General features: G+C 38.0%; 1 protein-coding gene across 1 annotated transcript in view; it reads right to left on the reverse strand.

The window, feature by feature from the left end:
- The window catches only part of LOC150077598 (phospholipid-transporting ATPase ABCA1-like), a gene marked incomplete at its 3' end in the record, with an annotated part of 856770 nt that overhangs the window by 353414 nt on the left and 484717 nt on the right, over window positions 1–18639 (reverse strand). Inside the window, exon 24 of the mRNA XM_090386943.1 lies at window positions 15710–15818. Within this exon, the coding sequence (XP_090243069.1) occupies window positions 15710–15818 (109 nt within the window). The remainder of the gene's footprint in view (window positions 1–15709; window positions 15819–18639) is intronic.

Genomic DNA, 18639 nt, shown 5'->3' on the forward strand with positions numbered 1-18639 from the left:
GGAATTATCCAAAATTTTAATGTGTCTATATGCATTCATATAGACCTCAAATCCCTGTTGATGCTTTAACTCCCGGTTGATTTTTTGCAAGGATGATGTCTGACAAGACTATTATTAGACAACCCTGCAAATTATGGTCAAGTGGTGCATTGCTGGAACATAGTGGTACTGTCACACTTCCAATTAATGATAACATCATCAACAGTTGTTCTGGATAGTGTAGTCTGTTAGAAACTGTATTAATCAACAAGCCACCGATGAGATGTCTGATGATCATAGCTCTCTTGAAATCAGTCAGCCTGATTCTACATGCAGTGATCAGAACAATTAATTTGTTTAGATTAAATTGTGGAACCATATTTTGCATCCCGTAGGAATAAATGGAAGTATTGTGAAAATATTATACGGCTTCCTTATATATACCTCAGGTTTATCAGAGTCACTTTTTATATTAACACTCTCCAAAATAAAAAAATATTAGGTAAGAAATATTACATGAAAATTATAAAAAATAAACTTTCCCTAACTAATAAAGCAAATAGTACATGGTGATGCAGTAGTCTATTTGATCTAAACAGTGGGCTCAAGTGATGACAAAAACACTTCATGTGCTTCAACAAAGTAGAAGTTAAATTTATCTTCATGCAGAAGCCAGGAGAATGATCCACGGGCGATTTCAAGGTGTGCTGAGGGAAATCTCATGAGAGATTTCCCTCAAGCAATTAAGGTTGTATTAGGGTTAAGAAAAGCAAAAATAGGCACACCTATCTCGAAAAAGGCCTCCGAGGTTGGGAAAACTCATGTCAACGAAATAAGCAACTCATACACCAACCATTAAGTTCAATTATTACTGTAAACAAAATATTGATACAAAAATATAATAAATTATATTTACAATAAAACAAATAAAACTGATGTAATCTATTATAAAATGTGATAACTGTATTTACAATAAAATAAATTAAAACATCGTTACAATAAAATAAAATATAATAAAATAATATAAAACATATGCGTAATTAAAAGCAATAAAACCTAGCTTTCGGAAACGTCGGCTTCCTTCCTCAACAGTATCAAAGTTTCTTGCAACAACTTAAATAGCAGGCTCACGGTGCTTCCACACGTGGTTCAACCAGCGCATTGTCTGAACTGGAAGTGGAAATAGCTCGGGAGCCTGTCAAACGGAACCGCTCATCTGTACTCAGGACAACAGTTTCAAAGAGGGGATGCATACGCATGCCTCTGTCCCTATTAATAGTATTGTTATTGGATGAGCAGATTTGCAAGCTCTCGAGCTATTTACGGTCCCAGAACCCATGCGCCTGGTCAACAATAACCGCATCCTCTGGGGAGATCCGATGCTGCTTCTCCCAAAAATGCTCCCGCTTCCAGTTCAGACCATGCACTGGTTGAACCACGTGTGGAAGCACCGTGAGCCTGCTATTTAAGGAGATGTTGCAAGAAGCTTTGATACTGTTGAGGAAGGAAGCCGACGCTTCCGAAAGTTACAGGTTTTATCGCTTTTAATTACGCATATGTTTTATAGTATTTTATTATATTTATTTTATTGTAATGATGTTTTAATTTATTTTATTGTAAATACAGTTATCACATTTTATAATAGATTACATCAGTTTTCTTTATTTTATTGTAAATATAATTTATTATATTTTTGTATCAATATTTTGTTTGCAGTAATAATTGAACTTAATGGTTGGTGTATGAGTTGCTTATTTAGTTGACAATAGGCACACCCTACTTGTTCGTACACTGATACTAGAAGTATAGTAAATCAATTTAATGAATTCAAGGTTGGTTAAGCATCAAATGAAAACAATACAGCGATATCAGAAACATGGATGGTGCCACTTACACATAGGGCATACAGAATTTAAATATTGTGAATCCAATGTGTAAAGAAAGGACATAGAGGACAGGAAGGTTTGGTTCGGAGTTTATTGGCATGTCAAAAACATTGTCTATAATGCACTAACAATGGTAGATGAATAAAAACAATCATAAAAATAGTAAATGATAAAACGGCGATAAAAGATTACAGTGACCAATGAAAATTGTCACTAGGTGAAGAAAGGATTTGTAAGCTGTATAAGAATAAAAAGGTAAAAATACTAGAAACAAGGTATAAATGAGTAATAAAAGTATATACAGTCACTTCCCGGTTTACGTAATACTCAACTTATGGAAATTTGACTTTACGCAAGTTTTTGTCGGTTGGTGCACACTTAAAAAAATTGTGGAAACATATTTTGCATCCCGTAGGAATAAATGGAAGTATTGTGAAAATATCGTAATGTGACCCAATAATACAGTTTTTTTTTTGGTAATTCGTTCCAAGATCTTGGAAGTTCAAATTTCCCTATATAACTAAGCTATTTATTATGATGAATGGGCCTGGTGTACTGGTTTGATTTGGATTTTATTGGTGCATTAGCAACTAAGGCTATAATGCGCCACCCTGGTGTACTGGGGTCCATGGTTAAGAAAATACAATGATATAACCCAGTAAAAGGTATTTAATACTATAAAATACCTTTTACTGGGTTATATCATTGTATTTTCTTAAGCTATTTATCTCTCTAAAAGATCATTTTTATAATGGAAATTGCACTACACTTTCATTATCAAATGTTCCGTTATAAGAATCAATTTTGAATGCCTTTGTAATATTTTTCTAAAGCACATTTCTGGAGGTCGCTACCATAAAACAATAAAAAGAATTTGCACTTTCCAGTTTTTACTGTGTAGTTTAGTGGGTTTTTCTGTTAGCGCAATATATTATAAATGGATAGTAAACTTGAACTTATTGCATCTGTGATAATATTGATAACTGGAATTCTATGGGTTTTTACGTTATGGTATTATGGTGAAATGAGTTCCCTTTCACTAAAACCTTCAATCTTATAAAAAACAAATAAATTTTCAGTCTTCTCTTCATTCCTATTTACTTATGAGAATAGTGAAGGGAAAGGGACCAACGGAAAGTGCAAGTGCTGGCAGTGCTAGGAAACGAAACTAAACTGATTTAGAAATGAAGATGATTAATTAAGAAGTACGAAGCAGGATAAAGTTTGTTATCTATTGCATGGAATTAGGTCTCACTGCTTCAACAGTGAATACTATTTTAAGAGACAGTACGCATATAAAAGAACATGTTAAAGGATCAATGCATTTAAGATCAACAGTGATCACAAAACAGCGTTCAGGTGCTATAAGTTCGTGGCAAGCAATGGGTGGTTTAATAGATCCAAGCAACGTGCTGGTTTCCAAAACATTAAAGTATGTGGTGAAGTTGCCAGTGCCGATTCTGCAGCTGCAGAGAAATTTTGTGATGTATTGGGAAAAACCCCTTCTAAATCTCCACAGCCCTCAAATTCTGCAGCGGCATGTTTATCAGCTGGAGAGCTAATTCTGGCAGTGATGCTTGAAAGGTAAAACTTGCTGATGTTATGCCTGTCTCTTCTCTCTTTTTGTAATTTTATAATTTTGAAATTTTTGTAATTTTGTAATTTTTCCTGTGTATGAGATAAAAAAAAATTGAATAAATAATTCTATTTACATGTTCATTGAACATTTCTTTTTTGCTTTAATCAAATTCAATCAAATTTGTGAGTGCTGCATAAGCATTTAAGGAAATTCCGACATACATATATAGAGTTCCGCTGAATGCAACCCTTAAGTTGGGGAGTGGCTGTATAATAAAAGAGTATATTTTCAATTTAACTAAACAAGTTAATTAATTTTAAACAGATAAAAACAGCCAACACATGGCCATTGATAGATAGTATCTGACAATGTATAGGGTTCAGTCAGATGGCTAAAAGCAGTAAAAGATATACAATGTTGCTATCTAAAATGTGGACATTCGGTTAAAATATCTCCAATGGTTAAAATGGTATCACAGTCCTCACACATAGAAAAGTAATTCACCCTCAGCAGAAAAGAATGCGTAAGACAACAATATTCTATGCAGAGGCAAGCAAGGACAACTTCCACTTTATGGTTCCTGCACCACCTGACAGATTATTACTCCTGACCCCAATGTGGCTAGGGATCCTGCAGAAGTGGATGTCAAATGTAGATTCATAAAGAGAATACAACTTCTGCTTAACCTGGACAGGAGGACTGGACGAGGATTATATCTCATCATTGGTAAAGTGTGTAATGTGCTTAAAGAATCTGTGTAAACTAATAATTATCAAAGGTGTAAATACACCTTTGATAATTATTAGTTTTTAATATAGTCCAAAGCTAGCTCTATAGCATACAACTCTCCAGTGTATATATACTGCACTTGTGGGGAATTTTCTTGGATACAACACTAGCAGGGAAGACTGGATTCCACAGAAGACTGATTTTGAGCCATCAGTGGAAGAAGGTAGGAAATAAGAGTAAGTAGATCGATGGACAGGTGGTGAAGTGCTGGACTTTCCCTGGTTGTTAAGAGAGAAGCATGGTGGAAGACGGGCATTCCAGGGTAAGAAGGCTTTGCCTTGGTGAGTGGGCAAGATTGTCTATTGTGTTATAAAGTTCTCTGAGCAGCTCTTGAACATGAATACCAAAGAGATAGTTGGCAGTCTGACAAGTGTTATAGAGAATTTCTCACCATGGCTCAATTTCTGGTAGGGATTTCGGTTTAAAAGAATATTTTGGGGATAACTGCTTTTGTCAGAGCAACAGAGATAGTTCAGTTGCTTCAACATATAAACTCTGGACAGGGGATGTTCTAAATGCTCCAGTAACAAAGTGGATGGCCAGAGTGCAAACTGGATCTAACCATTGCAGTTATAAAGTTATAAAGTTCGCTGTTTCTAGCAGATGCATATACTTAGGACCCATAATCTAATTTAGATAGGACAATTGCATGAAAGAGGTGAAGTAAAGTGCAGCAATCTGCTCCTCAATTATTAGATGAGATATCACATAGGAGGTTCGGTCAACTTTTTCACTTCATCTGCAATTGATAAACGTGATAAAAATTTCAACTTATTGGCGAATAGGAGAGACACAAATTTCTTGGTGCTAGTGGAATGATGATTTTTCCAAGTGTTAGTTTTGGTTGGTTCAGGGTGAAGGTTCCATTTGCAACAAAAGTGTACACAGGTGGTCTTCTGAGAAGAGAACCTGAAACATTAGCCACTAGTGAAGAGTCAGTGGTGTGCTGCAATTGTCTTTCTACCCTCATGTTGCATGACTGAGGGAGAAATACTAAAGTTGTCAACGAAGAGGGCACTGTTTACAGCTGGAGGAAATTGTTCAGTAATAGAATTAACTTTGATAACAAAAAGTGTAACACTTAGAAGCGGCTCTTGGAGGACTCTCTCCTCTTGGCAAAAAGGTTGAGAGTGGACAGATCACACATGAAACTGGAACACGTGGTTCAATAAAAAAAATTTTTAATAAACAAAGCTAGATGACCCATAATACCAAGGTTATAGATATCTTTTAAGATTCCAAGTCATTTCATATGCTTTTTCCATTTCAAAGAAAATCGAAACCAGGTGTTTACATTTGAGGAAAGCATCTCAAATAGATATTTCTGGTCTTATTAAATGGTCAAGTGTTAACCTGTTCCTTTGGAAGAAACACTATACTTTCAAAAGGAGGTCATTTTCTTCTAAATACTACATGAGAAGGGCACTGACTATCCTTTCCAGGATCGTGCAAAAGCAGCTAGTCAGAGCATTTGGGCGGTAATTATTTGAAATTTTTGATCGTTTCCTGGCTTCAGGAAGGCAAGCATGATTGCCTTATGCCAGAAGCCTGGAAACTGAGTTATATCGATCTGGAATTCCTGATCTATATCAAGTTAGATTCTATTGTACAGAATTACAGACAGAGTAGTTCATTTATGGATTCAGATGAAAGTTGTTTAATTACCTCATAATGAATGTCATCTGGCCTGATTGCACTCACCTGGAATAGATATAGTGCCACTTTCATTTCTCATTCTGTAAAATGCTGATTATATGCCTCACAGTTCATAATCATCAGTAGCCATTTTAAATCCACTGTAGGGTTAAGGCCTCTCCAGCAACTTTCCAGTTCCTTCTGTTTTGTGCAATGGCCATCCATTTACTACCCACGAACTCGTGAATTTCATTTGTCCATCTCTGTTGTTGTCTTCTGGGTTTTATTTTAGCTCCTCTTGGGTACCCTTTCTATTATTTTCTTAGTCCATCTGTCATCATGTCTTCTAGCTATGTGTCCAGATCAAGATCATTTCAATTGTTCAGTTTTGATAAGAATGTCCTTTACTTGTGTTTGCAGCCTAATCCATGTGTTTCTCTTCTTATCTAACAGTTTGATTCGTAATGTAATTTGTTCCACTCTTCTCTGCGAGGTTTCAACTTCTCTTCCAATTTTTTGGTGAGTGCCCAAGTTTCGCTTCCATAAGTCATGGTGGGGAGTATACATTGGTTCATTATTTTATGTTTCAGACAAACTGGGATATTGCTCTTCAGTATGTGACTATATTTCCTGAATGCTATCCATCCAAAATTTATTCTTCTCTTGACTTCCAGCGATTTATCATTATTACATCCAATGACTTGTCCCAGATAAGTATATGAGTCGACCTTTTCGATTACTGTTCCTTCAATCATTATATACCTTTCTGTGGCATACTTGTTCATCATCACTTTGGTTTTAGCCATATTCATCTTTAGTCCAAAATCCTTACTACTCTGCATAACTGATTAAGATTTTCCCTAATTCTTTGGGATTGTGGTTTATGATCACAATGTCATTGGCAAATCGTAAATGGTTTAGATAGTCTCCATTCACATTGATTCCTTTCTGCGACCAGTCCAATCTTCTGAAAGCTTCATCAAAGGCAGCAGTAAACAATTTCGGAGATATTGTGTCACGTTGTCAAACTCCTTTCTCAATTTTAAATTTGTTACTGTCTTTGTCTAGTTTAATAAACGAGGTAGCGTTCTTATATATTTTCTTTAAAATCATAATGTATGGGGTGTCCATGCCTTGTCTATTTAGTGCCTGAAATATTCCCTTATAGTGTATGGAGTCAAATGCCTTTTCATAATCCATAAATGCCAGGCATAATGGTGTTTTATGTTAATTTGTTTTCTTCATTGGCAGCAATATTACATGAAGGTGATCCATAGCTTTCTGATTCTTCAATGCATGTTCTACCTCACTGGGGAGGATATCGGGTATTAGCATTAGTAGAGGCATATGATGCAAGAAAGCAAGCTTATGCAGCATCAGCCAAAAAAAAAAAAAAAAACCCCACTCCCATTTCACCCCTCCGTTCATTCAAAATACCTGTCCAGTTGAGCCTTAAATTTATTTAGGCTATCAACTTCCACAACAAGGGATGGAAGTCTGTTCAACCAACTACCCGCTGGCTAAAGGAAAATTTCTGCACAACTATCTTACATCTGTCTTTCCTCAATTTGAATTTATGCCCTCTCAGGTGATTATTCTGAGCAAGAGGAAGAATCCCAACGGCATTGAGCATGCTCAAGCCATTCAAGGCTTTATACACCTCTATCAGTTCACCTCGCCCGTGCCTAGTCTCCAGACACTGTAATTTGCAAAACTTAAGCCTTTCTTCGTAAGAGCAACTCTTTGTTCAATTCACTAATCTTGTTGCCATTCTCTGTACTCGTTCCAGCAGCTCTACATCCCTCTTGAAATGAGGCCTCCAGACCAGTATACAGAACTCAAGGTGTGGCCTGATCATTGCCTTATACAAGGGAATAATCACCTCCTTATCCCTGCTAGAAAAATACCTGTATATCATTGACAAGACACCATGAGCTACTTTGCAACCCATCTGCAATGCTCAGAAAACTTCATATCTGCCTGCATAATAACCCCCAGGTCCTTTTCATTCTCTACCACTGTCAGTGTAGTACCACAGAGTTCATACATAAACTCTGGGGTTACTGTTATAAATGTTGTTAAAGAAGTATTTCACTGGGGATATATACCGTTAGTGCTTTATTTAGGGTTTAAGAAAGGTGCAGATCCGGGAATGCCTGAAATTACATTATTAAGACTAAGTACAAGCCAACCATAATTGAATTTGGAAGTCTGCTGACGAGGCTAGTAGGGGCCAGACGTGTTCAAAGCCGCTATGTGGATTTTTCCTATTATTGATTTGAAATTATTGTTTTTCTAAAACTTTTGATTTAAATTTAGTAGTATAGCATTATTTTGTGTTTTTCTGATTAATTTGAAGTATTTATTCTTTACTCAGCCTTGCAATTGCATAAAAGTATCGGTGAGGGTATCCACGTGTTACAAGTCGCAACTCCGTTGAACGAGAAGTTTTTTAGCCATATTTAGCCGCTTATTGAATATTATTTACATCAAATTATTTTTTGTAAGTAGCTTATAGACCTAGTAAGGATCGTTAGTTTATTCTGAATTGAGACAGCGAGATTGAAAGTTAATTAATACTTAAGTGTCCATAGATTTACTGTTCGTAACTTCCCGCCTTTGTCTTTGTCATACGATCGTTATATATCGCTATACTAAATAGCGTTAGTATAGTATAGGTTATAATATTTTCAGTGATCGGTAAAATCTATTAAACTTGTCGATCTCGTTGGCATTTAAAGTGCACTTTTAACTAAATACATATACCGACTTAGATTACAAACGTAACATAATTAATTAATACATAACTGATACGGAAGTTATATAAAGGGAACTCGGAGATAATTAATACTTGACACTAAAAAATATATATCCCGTTATAACTGTGTTGGGAGATAAGTTAGGGTTATAAACTGAAATTGAAATTTTATTTAAATTAAAAGAAATCATGACTCAGACCAGAGCAGCAAAACAAAAGACTCAAGCCAATGGAAGTGCTGTGGCTCAGAGGAGAACTGAGGGGGGCAGTTGCCTTCTGAATCACAGCCTTCTAAAATGCACAGCTTGCATGATGTTTGTGGAGCATTCAGGTACGGGACATGATATTGCCATGGGGGATGTCTTTGTGTGTGCGCGATGCAAGGAGTGTATCGAAATCAGGCAACAACTCAGCGTTCTTATGGGCCTATATGAGAGCTTGAAGGACAGGGTGGATGCCCTCGAAGGAGCTAAATTGAGGGGCCCATCAAGCTCTCAGCTGCCCACATCAACGCCAGAGCTTGCACTTGGTCATCATGCAACACATCGGCAATCCCCAAGGCAGAATGCGCTGGTCCCAAAGGAACTAGTAGTTGTTGGTGACTCTATTGTCAGGGAAATGGGGAACATGCTTTGTAAAAAGGATAGGTGGAACAGGACCAGGGTATGTCTGCCAGGGACAAAGGTTGATGACGTTGTAGAGCAGATATCATCTTTTAAGGGCACAAAAGGTGATATAATTGTACACGTTGGCACTAATGATATCAAGAGTAGGAGACCGGCAGAATTGCTTAACAAGTACAGGTCACTGTTGAAAAAAAGCCGTGAAATAGGGTTGAATTTGAAAGTGTCTGCAATTCTGCCCAGACACGATAGGAGGGAGTATATGATGAGAGCCTTGTCGATCAATTCGGCCCTGGAAAGATTGTGCAAGGCTCAAGGGGTAGAATTTTTTTCAGCCTGGACTGTACTTGTTAACAGAAGAGATTGCTTCTACAGGGATGGGATACACTTAGCATTAGCATTAGCATTAGTAGAGGCATTTGATGCAAGAAAGCAAGCTTATGCAGCATCAGCCAAAAAAAAAAAAAAAAAACCCACTTCCACTTCACCCCTCTGTTCGTTCAAAATACCTGTCCAGCTGAGCCTTAAACTTATTTAGGCTATCAACCTCCACCACAAGGGATGGCAGTCTGTTCTGGCACTTAACTAGAAAGCACTTAAATAGAAAGGGTGCAAGAATATTTGCTGATGCTATCGAGGCAGTGTTAGGTGGGTCGGAAAACTGCTAGCTTGGGGGGGAGACAAAGACGAATAGATTAACAGTAGCCACTGGCAGAGGTGAAAGAGATTCTTGCACTGCTTCTATTGGAATGAGCAGAAGCCTGAAAAACAAGATGCAGGATATTTCAGAGACTGCCGGGATTCAGTGCGGTACAAGTAAACACATGGGTTGTGTTAGAGTAGCTAAGAATAGAAATAGGTGCATGTATACTTGCGTGTACACCAATGCTAGGAGTTTAGTAAATAAATTTGATGAATTTGAGGTATTGCTCAAAACATCAAAGGCAGATATTGTTGGGATATCAGAGACGTGGTGTCACACAGATATAAGGAATGCAGAACTGGAATTTGGGGAGTACAACATCTACAGAAAGGATAGACTGGATAGGAAGGGAGGAGGGGTTATGCTATTAGTTAAGAAATACATAAAATCCAAGGAAGTGAAGCCAGTGGACATCGCTGGACAGTGCAGTGTCGAGTCAGTTTGGTGTGACATAAGCATTGGGAGATCAAAATTGAGAGTAGGAGTGTGCTATAGGCCTAATGACTCTGATGAGTATAATAAGAAACTGTACAGGGAAATAGAGTGGGCCAGTAAATCAGAGAGTCTTATAATGGGAGATTTTAATTTCCCAGATATTGACTGGAATTTGGGGGCTGGTCACTCACACACTAGCAAGGCTTTTGTGGATTTATTGGATGATTGTTTTCTACATCAGCATGTTCGGGAGGCAACTAGAGGGAGGAATACTCTTGATTTGATTATCAGCAGTGATTCTTCATGCATTAAGAATCTGCAGATAAATGAACCACTAGGTGGCAGTGATCACAGTGTGCTGAAGTGGGATTTACTCAAAGAGGTAACTACCATTAGGGGTAAAGGGAAGGGTTATTGCTTTCGTAAAGGCGACTACGATGGACTGAGACAGTATTTAAATTCTATACAGTGGGACCAACTGATGATGTTACCAACAGCAAATACAAAATGGGAAGCATTCAAAGAACTTACCTTGGAAGCTACTAGGCTTTACATACCAACTAAGAAATATTGTTCAAGGTTTAGGCCTAAATGGATGTCAGATGAACTGATGAGGCATATGTTGTTGTTGTTATTTGGTTTTTAGGAGCATTAGCAACTAAGGCCATATTGCTCCGGGATATGCGGTGGTCATTCCCTGACCTTTCCGCATCCTCCGTATTTGGTGGTGACGGGCTCGAACCCCGGTCTAATCAAGAAGCGTGTGCTACGCACTGCTGCTCCTTCCCACCTGGCTACGGAGGCGCCTGATGAGGCATATGGCAGAGAAGAAACATGCATGGGATACATACAAATTAACACATGACACAGAAGCCTATGATAGATACAAGTTGATCTGTAACCAAGTTACAAAGAAGGTTAGGCAGGCGAAGGCAGATTACGAGAAATCTTTGGCAAGGGATGCAAAGAAAAACAGCAAAGAGTTCTTTACTTATGTAAACTCTAGAAGGAAGGGGATGAATCAGATTGGTCCACTTGATATCGATGGGTCAACTGTTGATGATCCTGCTCAGGTAGCTAACAAACTAAATGAATATTTTGCATCGACATTCACACATGAGGAGTTATTTAGCGAGGGGAAAGCCAGAGGTGTATTCAACTCTAGCAGTAAGCTAGAGAATCTTGTAATAACTGAGAGTAAAGTGGAGGAGAAATTGTTGAAGATAAACACAAGAAAGGCACCCGGGGTGGATGGGATCTATCCAGTTATATTAAAGGAGGCAGCAGAGGAAGTAAGCAAACCCTTAGCCATAATTATGAGAGCTTCCTTGGACTCAGGGGAGGTACCCACAGACTGGAGATGTGCAAATGTGACCCCAATTCACTAAGCAGGATCAAAGGCTGACACAAGTAATTATAGACCTGTGAGTTTAACTTCTGTTCCAGGAAAATTAATGGAGGCACTAGTGAAAGAAGCACTGCAGGATCATTTAGACAAGACTTCAGTTATAGCTCGGACACAGCATGGTTTTGTTAATGGGAAGTCTTGCCTGACCAATTTGATTGGATACTATGATGCAGTCACAAAGGAACTGGATGCAGGGAATAACTTTGATATTATATACTTGGATCTTAGAAAGGCTTTTGATACTGTTGCACATGGAAGACTGCTGCACAAATTGGAGCAGTGTGACATTGGAGGCAAATTGCTGCTGTGGATAAAGGGGTGGTGAGGGGGAGAAGACAGAGAGTGGTAATCAATGGACACTGCTCGTCGTAGACTAATGTTATTAGTGGAGTCCCTCAGGGCTCAGTGTTGGGTCCATTATTGTTTTCTGTATTCATAAATGATATTGATGATGGTATATCAAGCTTAATGTCGAAGTTTGCAGACGATACAAAGGTAGGCAGCGTTGTCAAGGACACTACTGACACTATGCTGCTGCAACAGGATCTGGAAAGGTTGAGCAGATGGGCTGAGAGGTGGCAAATGAAGTTTAACATTGACAAATGTAAAGTACTACACATGGGAAACAGCAACCCCAGAGCAACGTATCAACTCTGTGGTACTACACTGACAGAGGTAGAGAATGAAAGGGACCTGGGGGTGGTTGTGCAGGCAGATATGAAGTTCTCTGAGCAGTGCAGACGGGCTGCAAGAGTAGCTCATGGTGTATTGTCAATTATATATAGGAATTTTTCTAGCAGGGATAAGGAGGTGATTATTCCCTTGTATAAGGAAATGGTCAGGCCACACCTAGAGTACTGTATACAGGTCTGGAGGCCTCATTTCAAGAAGGATGTAGAGCTGCTGGAACGAGTACAGAGAAGGGCAACAAGATTAGTGAATGGAACAAAGGGGTGCTCTTACGAAGAAAGACTTAAGTTTTGCAAATTACAGTGTCTGGAGACTAGGCACCAGCGAGGTGATCTGATAGAGGTGTATAAAGCCTTGAATGGTTTGAGCATGCTCAATGCTGATGGGATTCTTCCTCTCGCTCAGAATAATCACCTGAGAGGGCATAAATTCAAATTGAGAAAAGACAGATGTATGATAGACGTGCGGAAATTTGCCTTTAGCCAGCGGGTGGTTGGTTGTTGGAACAGACTTCCATCCCTTTTCGTGGAAGTTGACAGCCTAAATACGTTTAAGGCTCAGCTGGACAGGTATTTTGAACGAACAGAGGGGTGAAGTGGAAGTGGGTTTTTTTTTTTTTTTTTTTGGCTGATGCTGCATAAGCTTGCTTTCTTGCATCAAATGCCTCTACTAATGCTAACCTCTCAGCCCATCTGCTCAACCTTTCCAGATCCTGTTGCAGCAGCAAAGCATCAGTAGTGTCCTTAACAACCCTGCCAACCTTTGTATCGTCTGCAAACTTGGACATTAAACTTCATATACCATCATCAATATCATTTATAAATACAGAAAACAACAATGGACCAAACACTGAACCCTGAGGGACTCCACTAATAACATTAGTCCACAATGAGCAGTGTCCATTGATTACCACTCTGTCTTCTCCCCCTCAACCATCCCTTTATCCTTAGCAGCAATTTGCCTCCAATGCCACACTGCTAAAATGTTTGCAGCAGTCTTCTATGTGCGACAGTATCAAAAGCCTTTCTAAGATCCAAAAATATAATATCAAAGTTATTCCCTGCATCCAGTTCTTTTGTGACTGCATCATAGTATCCAATGAAACTGGTCAGTCAAGACTTTCCCTTAACAAAACCATGCTGTGTCTGAGCAATAACTGAAGTATTGTCTAGATGATCCTGCAATGCTTCTTTAACCAGTGCCACCATTACGTTTCCTGGAACAGAAGTAAACTCACAGGTCTATAATTACTTGTGTCAGCCTTTGATCTTCCTTTGTGAATTGGAGTCACATTTGCACATCTCCAGTCTATGGGTACCTCCCCTGAGTCCAAAGAAGTTCTCATAATTATGGCTATTATGGCTAAGGGTTTGCTTACTTTCTTTGCTGCCTCCTTAAATATAACTGGATAGATCCCATCCACCTCATACGCCTTTTTTATGTTTATCCTTAACAATTTCTCCTCCACTTTGCTCTCAGTTATTAAAAAACCATCTAGTTCAGTGCCAGAGTTTACTTCACCTCTGGCATTTTCCTTCCTCATGTGTGAATGTAGATGCAAAATAATCGTTTAGTTTGTTAGCCATCTGAGCAGGATCCTCAACTGTTGAACCATCAATATCCACTGGACCAATCTGATTCATCCCTTTCCTTCTAGAGTTTACATAGGTAAAGAACACTTTTCTGTTTTTCTTTGCATCCTTTGCCAAGGATTTCTTATAATCTGCCTTTGCCTGCCTAATCTCCTTTGTGACTTGGTTATAGACGACCAGTTTATATCTATCATAGGCTTCCATGTCACCCATTATTTTATATGTATCCCATGCATTTTTTTCACTGCCATATGTCGCATTAGTTCATCTGACATCCATTGAGGCCTAAACTTTGAACAATATTTCTTAGTTGGTATGTAAAGCCTAGCAGCTTCCAAGTTAAGTTCTTTGAATGCTTCCCATTTTGAATTTGCTGTTGGTAACATCAACTGGTCCCACTGTATAGAATTTAAGTACTGTCTCAGACCATCGTAGTGGCCTTTACGAAAGCAATAACCCTTCCCTTTACCCCTGATGGTAGTTAACTCTTTGAGTAAATCCCACTTCAGCACACTGTGATCACTGCCACTTAGTGGTTCCTCTATCTGCAGATTCTTAATGCATGAAGAATCACTACTGATAATCAAATCAAGAGTATTACTTCTTCTAGTTGCCTCCCGAACATGCTGATGTAGAAAACAATCATCCAATAAATCCACAAAAGCCTTGCTAGTGTGTGAGTGACCAGCCCCCAAATTCCAGTCAATATCTGGGAAATTAAAATCTCCCATTATAAGACTCTCTGATTTACTGGCCCACTCTATTTCCCTGTACAGTTTCTTATTATACTCATCAGAGTCATTAGGCCTATAGCACACTCCTACTCTCAATTTTGATCTCCAAATGCTTATGTCACACCAAACTGCCTCAACACTGCACTGTCCAGCGATGTCGACTGGCTTCACTTCCTTGGATTTTATGTGTTTTTTAACTAATAGCATAACCCCTCCTCCCTTCCTATCCTGTCTATCCTTTCTGTACACATTGTACTCCCCAAATTCCAGTTCTGCATTCCTTATTTCTGTGTGACACCACTTCTCTGATATCCCAACAATATCCGCCTTTGATGTTTTGACCAATACCTCAAATTCATTAAATTTATTTACCAAACTCCTAGCAATGGTGTACACGCAAGTATACATGCACCTGTTCTTTTTCTTAGCTATCCTAACACAACCCATGTGTTTACTTGTACCGCAATGACTCACAGCAGTCTCTGAAATATCCTGCATCTTGTTTTCCAGGCTTCTGCTCATTCCAATAGAAGCAGTGCAAGAATTACTTTCACCTCTGCCAGTGGCTATTGTTAATCTATTAGTCCTTGTATTCCCCCAAGCTAGCAGTTTTCTGACCCACCCAACACTGCCTCGATAGCATTAGCAAATATTCTTGCACCCTTTCTATTTAAGTGTATCCAATCCCTGTAGAAGCAGTCCCTTCTGTTAACAAGTACACACCCTCCTGAAAAAAACATGTGGACAAAAATGCTATTTTCCTATTACTTAGAAATTACCCTATATGGAACTGCTTAAACAATATCAAATAAAATTTAATTTACATTTCTTTCACATTGAAATGTTTTATGTTAATTAAAAACTTGTAAAAAAATGCAATGAAAACAAAATTACATACCCCAAGTAGAGGAGGTAGGGGGAACATTTTCCGAGGTGGCATTACTGTCAGAGTGGTCAGATTTCGAATCTATGGTAGACATTTCTGCAAATCCTTCATCTGTGACATCCTGAAAGTTGCCTTAACTTTATTGTCTGTTAATTAATGGCACTGTACTGTCTATTATACAATAGCTTAGAAATATTCCACTATATAATGCAGAATCATTTCATTGAAATTGATATGTATGATACTTATACGAAAAATGCACATTTCAAATTACTATCACTTTTGTTATTTGGCATAAATAGAATAGAAGGCTTTTAAAGTATATATTATTTGAATAAAAAAAAAAAAAAAAAAAAAATGCATGTGTACCCTGTACGCATGAAAGATGTTTTTTTGTATAAACACCTTTGATGACACCTACTAAATTTCTAACAACTAGAACCCAAACCATGAACGATGCAATTTATGCTCACGCCCACTACTTACTCTACCAAATCAATGTTAGTGATAAATAGGATACATACGCCCACTGCTTACTCTACTGAATCAACGTTTGGAAGAGGTTAGGCCAATAGCTTAATTCAGAGGTTCCCAAACTTTCTCGGTTCACAGTGCCCTTACTGTCCCAGTAATTTTTTTGACGGCACCTCTAGGCCAAAAGAAATACCTAACTCAGTGATTTTCGACCTTTTAATATATATATATATATAGAATAAAATTCTTATATAGGTAGAGGTACTTAATAAAGATCAATTATAAATCACCACAAAACTAAAAAGATACGGTACAATATCCATTGAACCACACCATTTAAATTGTACCCTTTTTATAATGAAATAAATATATAAATATCAAAAAAATAATAATAATAACTTAAAGTAACTTATATCCAAATTACATGGCACCCCAAGAATGTTGTTGCACCACCCTCATTGAAAACCACTGGCCTAATTGCTCATTTGATTGTAGCCATTTGTTGAATAGTATGATAGCAACAATACAAGTATTTGTATTTTACAATCATACTATCATGTTGGATAGTATATGTATTTATATCTGTCATGCTTTGTTGCAAATTACATGTGCAGCACTACGAGACCTGCAGGAAACGACAGTATCCATGCAAATACTATGACTATCGAAACTATGACTTGGCTTAGGATCTCAATGAGTACAAGTGTGAGATGGTAACACTGCACATTCCATTTCGCAATGAGGAAACAGAGATACTGTCAGAGATGAAATACGTCAAGATGTATGATGACAATGAAGAGCTCATACTAGATCATAAGTTGTATAAATCGGACTTGGAAATTCGCAAAACGATTGAAATATGTAAGACGATGTGTCAAGATAACAACGATGTTGACTCTGATGAAGCATGCAGTAATGACCTGCATAGAATTGTAACGTGACTGCGAGAAGAAGACCTCTTTCGAAACTTTTATAATCATCCAAACAGCGAGATGAATGAGGATTTAAAGATTGCAATGCTCAATCGACTCAGTGCAATTGCAAAGAAACGCGAAAAGTTGATGTCCATCGAGGACTTCTGCAAACTTAATGAGAATAACCAATGACAAGCAAAAGATTCTACTCATACATCTAATTTGGAGTATGTTATCTCTCAATCACTAACTGATTCAAATATTCTTGACCGGTTCAGCTGGTTGCATAAAAACATTTATGATTCGCCTCTAGATGGAAATATACAACTGCTCCAGTAATACAGACGGGTACTGTAATGCCTACATTGCATGTGCTTGAACTGGTAAGGCTGAAGTGCATATTATGTAATTAGCTTGAATGTGCTCAGAGTGGTTTATGCCAGCTCTGAGCACATCCAAGATCACTGCCATCAAGATATCCATTTCTCTGGTTACCAAATGGTTTCTGCCACAGGTGGCAATGTTAGCCACCTAAGTGGTATGCCCCGAATCATAAACGTTTTTCTGAAATCAGCTGGTTTATGTCTGCTGAAGGTGATTCTTGCACAACTTAATAGAATAAGTAGCGACCTGAAGCGAGGGGTGCTGGGGGTTTCAGGGACTGATGGTAATCATCGTGAAATAGGTGGGTATATGAGATGTGTCAGGGTAACAAGGAATAGGTGCATGTATACCAATGCTAGAAGTATAGTAAATAAATCTGATGTATTTGAAGTGTTGGTCAAGACATCAAAGGTGGATATTGTTGGGATATCAGAGATGTGGTGTCACACTGATATTAGGAATGCAGAATTGGAATTTGGGGAGTACAATGTGTACAGAAAGGATAGACAGGATAGGAAGGGAGGAGATGTTATGCTGTTAATTAAGAAAAACATAAAATCAAAAGAAGTGCATCCAGTTGATATAGATGAACAGTGCACTGTTGAGTCAGTTTGGTGCAACATAAGCACTGCAAAAGCAAAAATAAGAGTAGGAGTGTGTTATAGGCCTAATGAACAACTGTACAGAGAAATAGTGGGCTAGTAAATAAGAAGGTCTTATAATGGGAGATTTTAACTTCCCAGATATTGACTGGAACTTGTGGGTTGGTCACTCACACACTAGTAAGAATTTTGTGGATTTATTGAATGATTGTTTTCTGCAGCAGCATATTCGAGAGGCAACCAGAGAGGGTAATACTCTTGGTCTGGTTATCAGGTTTATTAAGAATTTGCAGATAAAAGGAATCACTAGGTGGCAGTGATCACAGTGTACTGATGTGGGATTTACTTAAAGATATAATTACCATCAGGTGTAAAGGAAAGGGTTTTTGCTTCCCTAAAGATGAGTACAGTGGGATCAACTGATGATGTTACCAACAGTAAATTCTATGTGGGAAGCATTCAAGGAATTAATCGTGTAAGCTACTAAAAGTTTCATACCTATTAAGAAATATTGTTCAAGGTTTAGGCCTAAATGGTTATCAAATGATCTAATGAGACTCGTAACATA

The sequence above is a fragment of the Mastigoproctus giganteus genome, chromosome 12 (assembly GCF_048544385.1).
Source record: "Mastigoproctus giganteus isolate SK-2022 chromosome 12, ASM4854438v1, whole genome shotgun sequence".
Classification (NCBI taxonomy): domain Eukaryota; kingdom Metazoa; phylum Arthropoda; class Arachnida; order Uropygi; family Thelyphonidae; genus Mastigoproctus; species Mastigoproctus giganteus.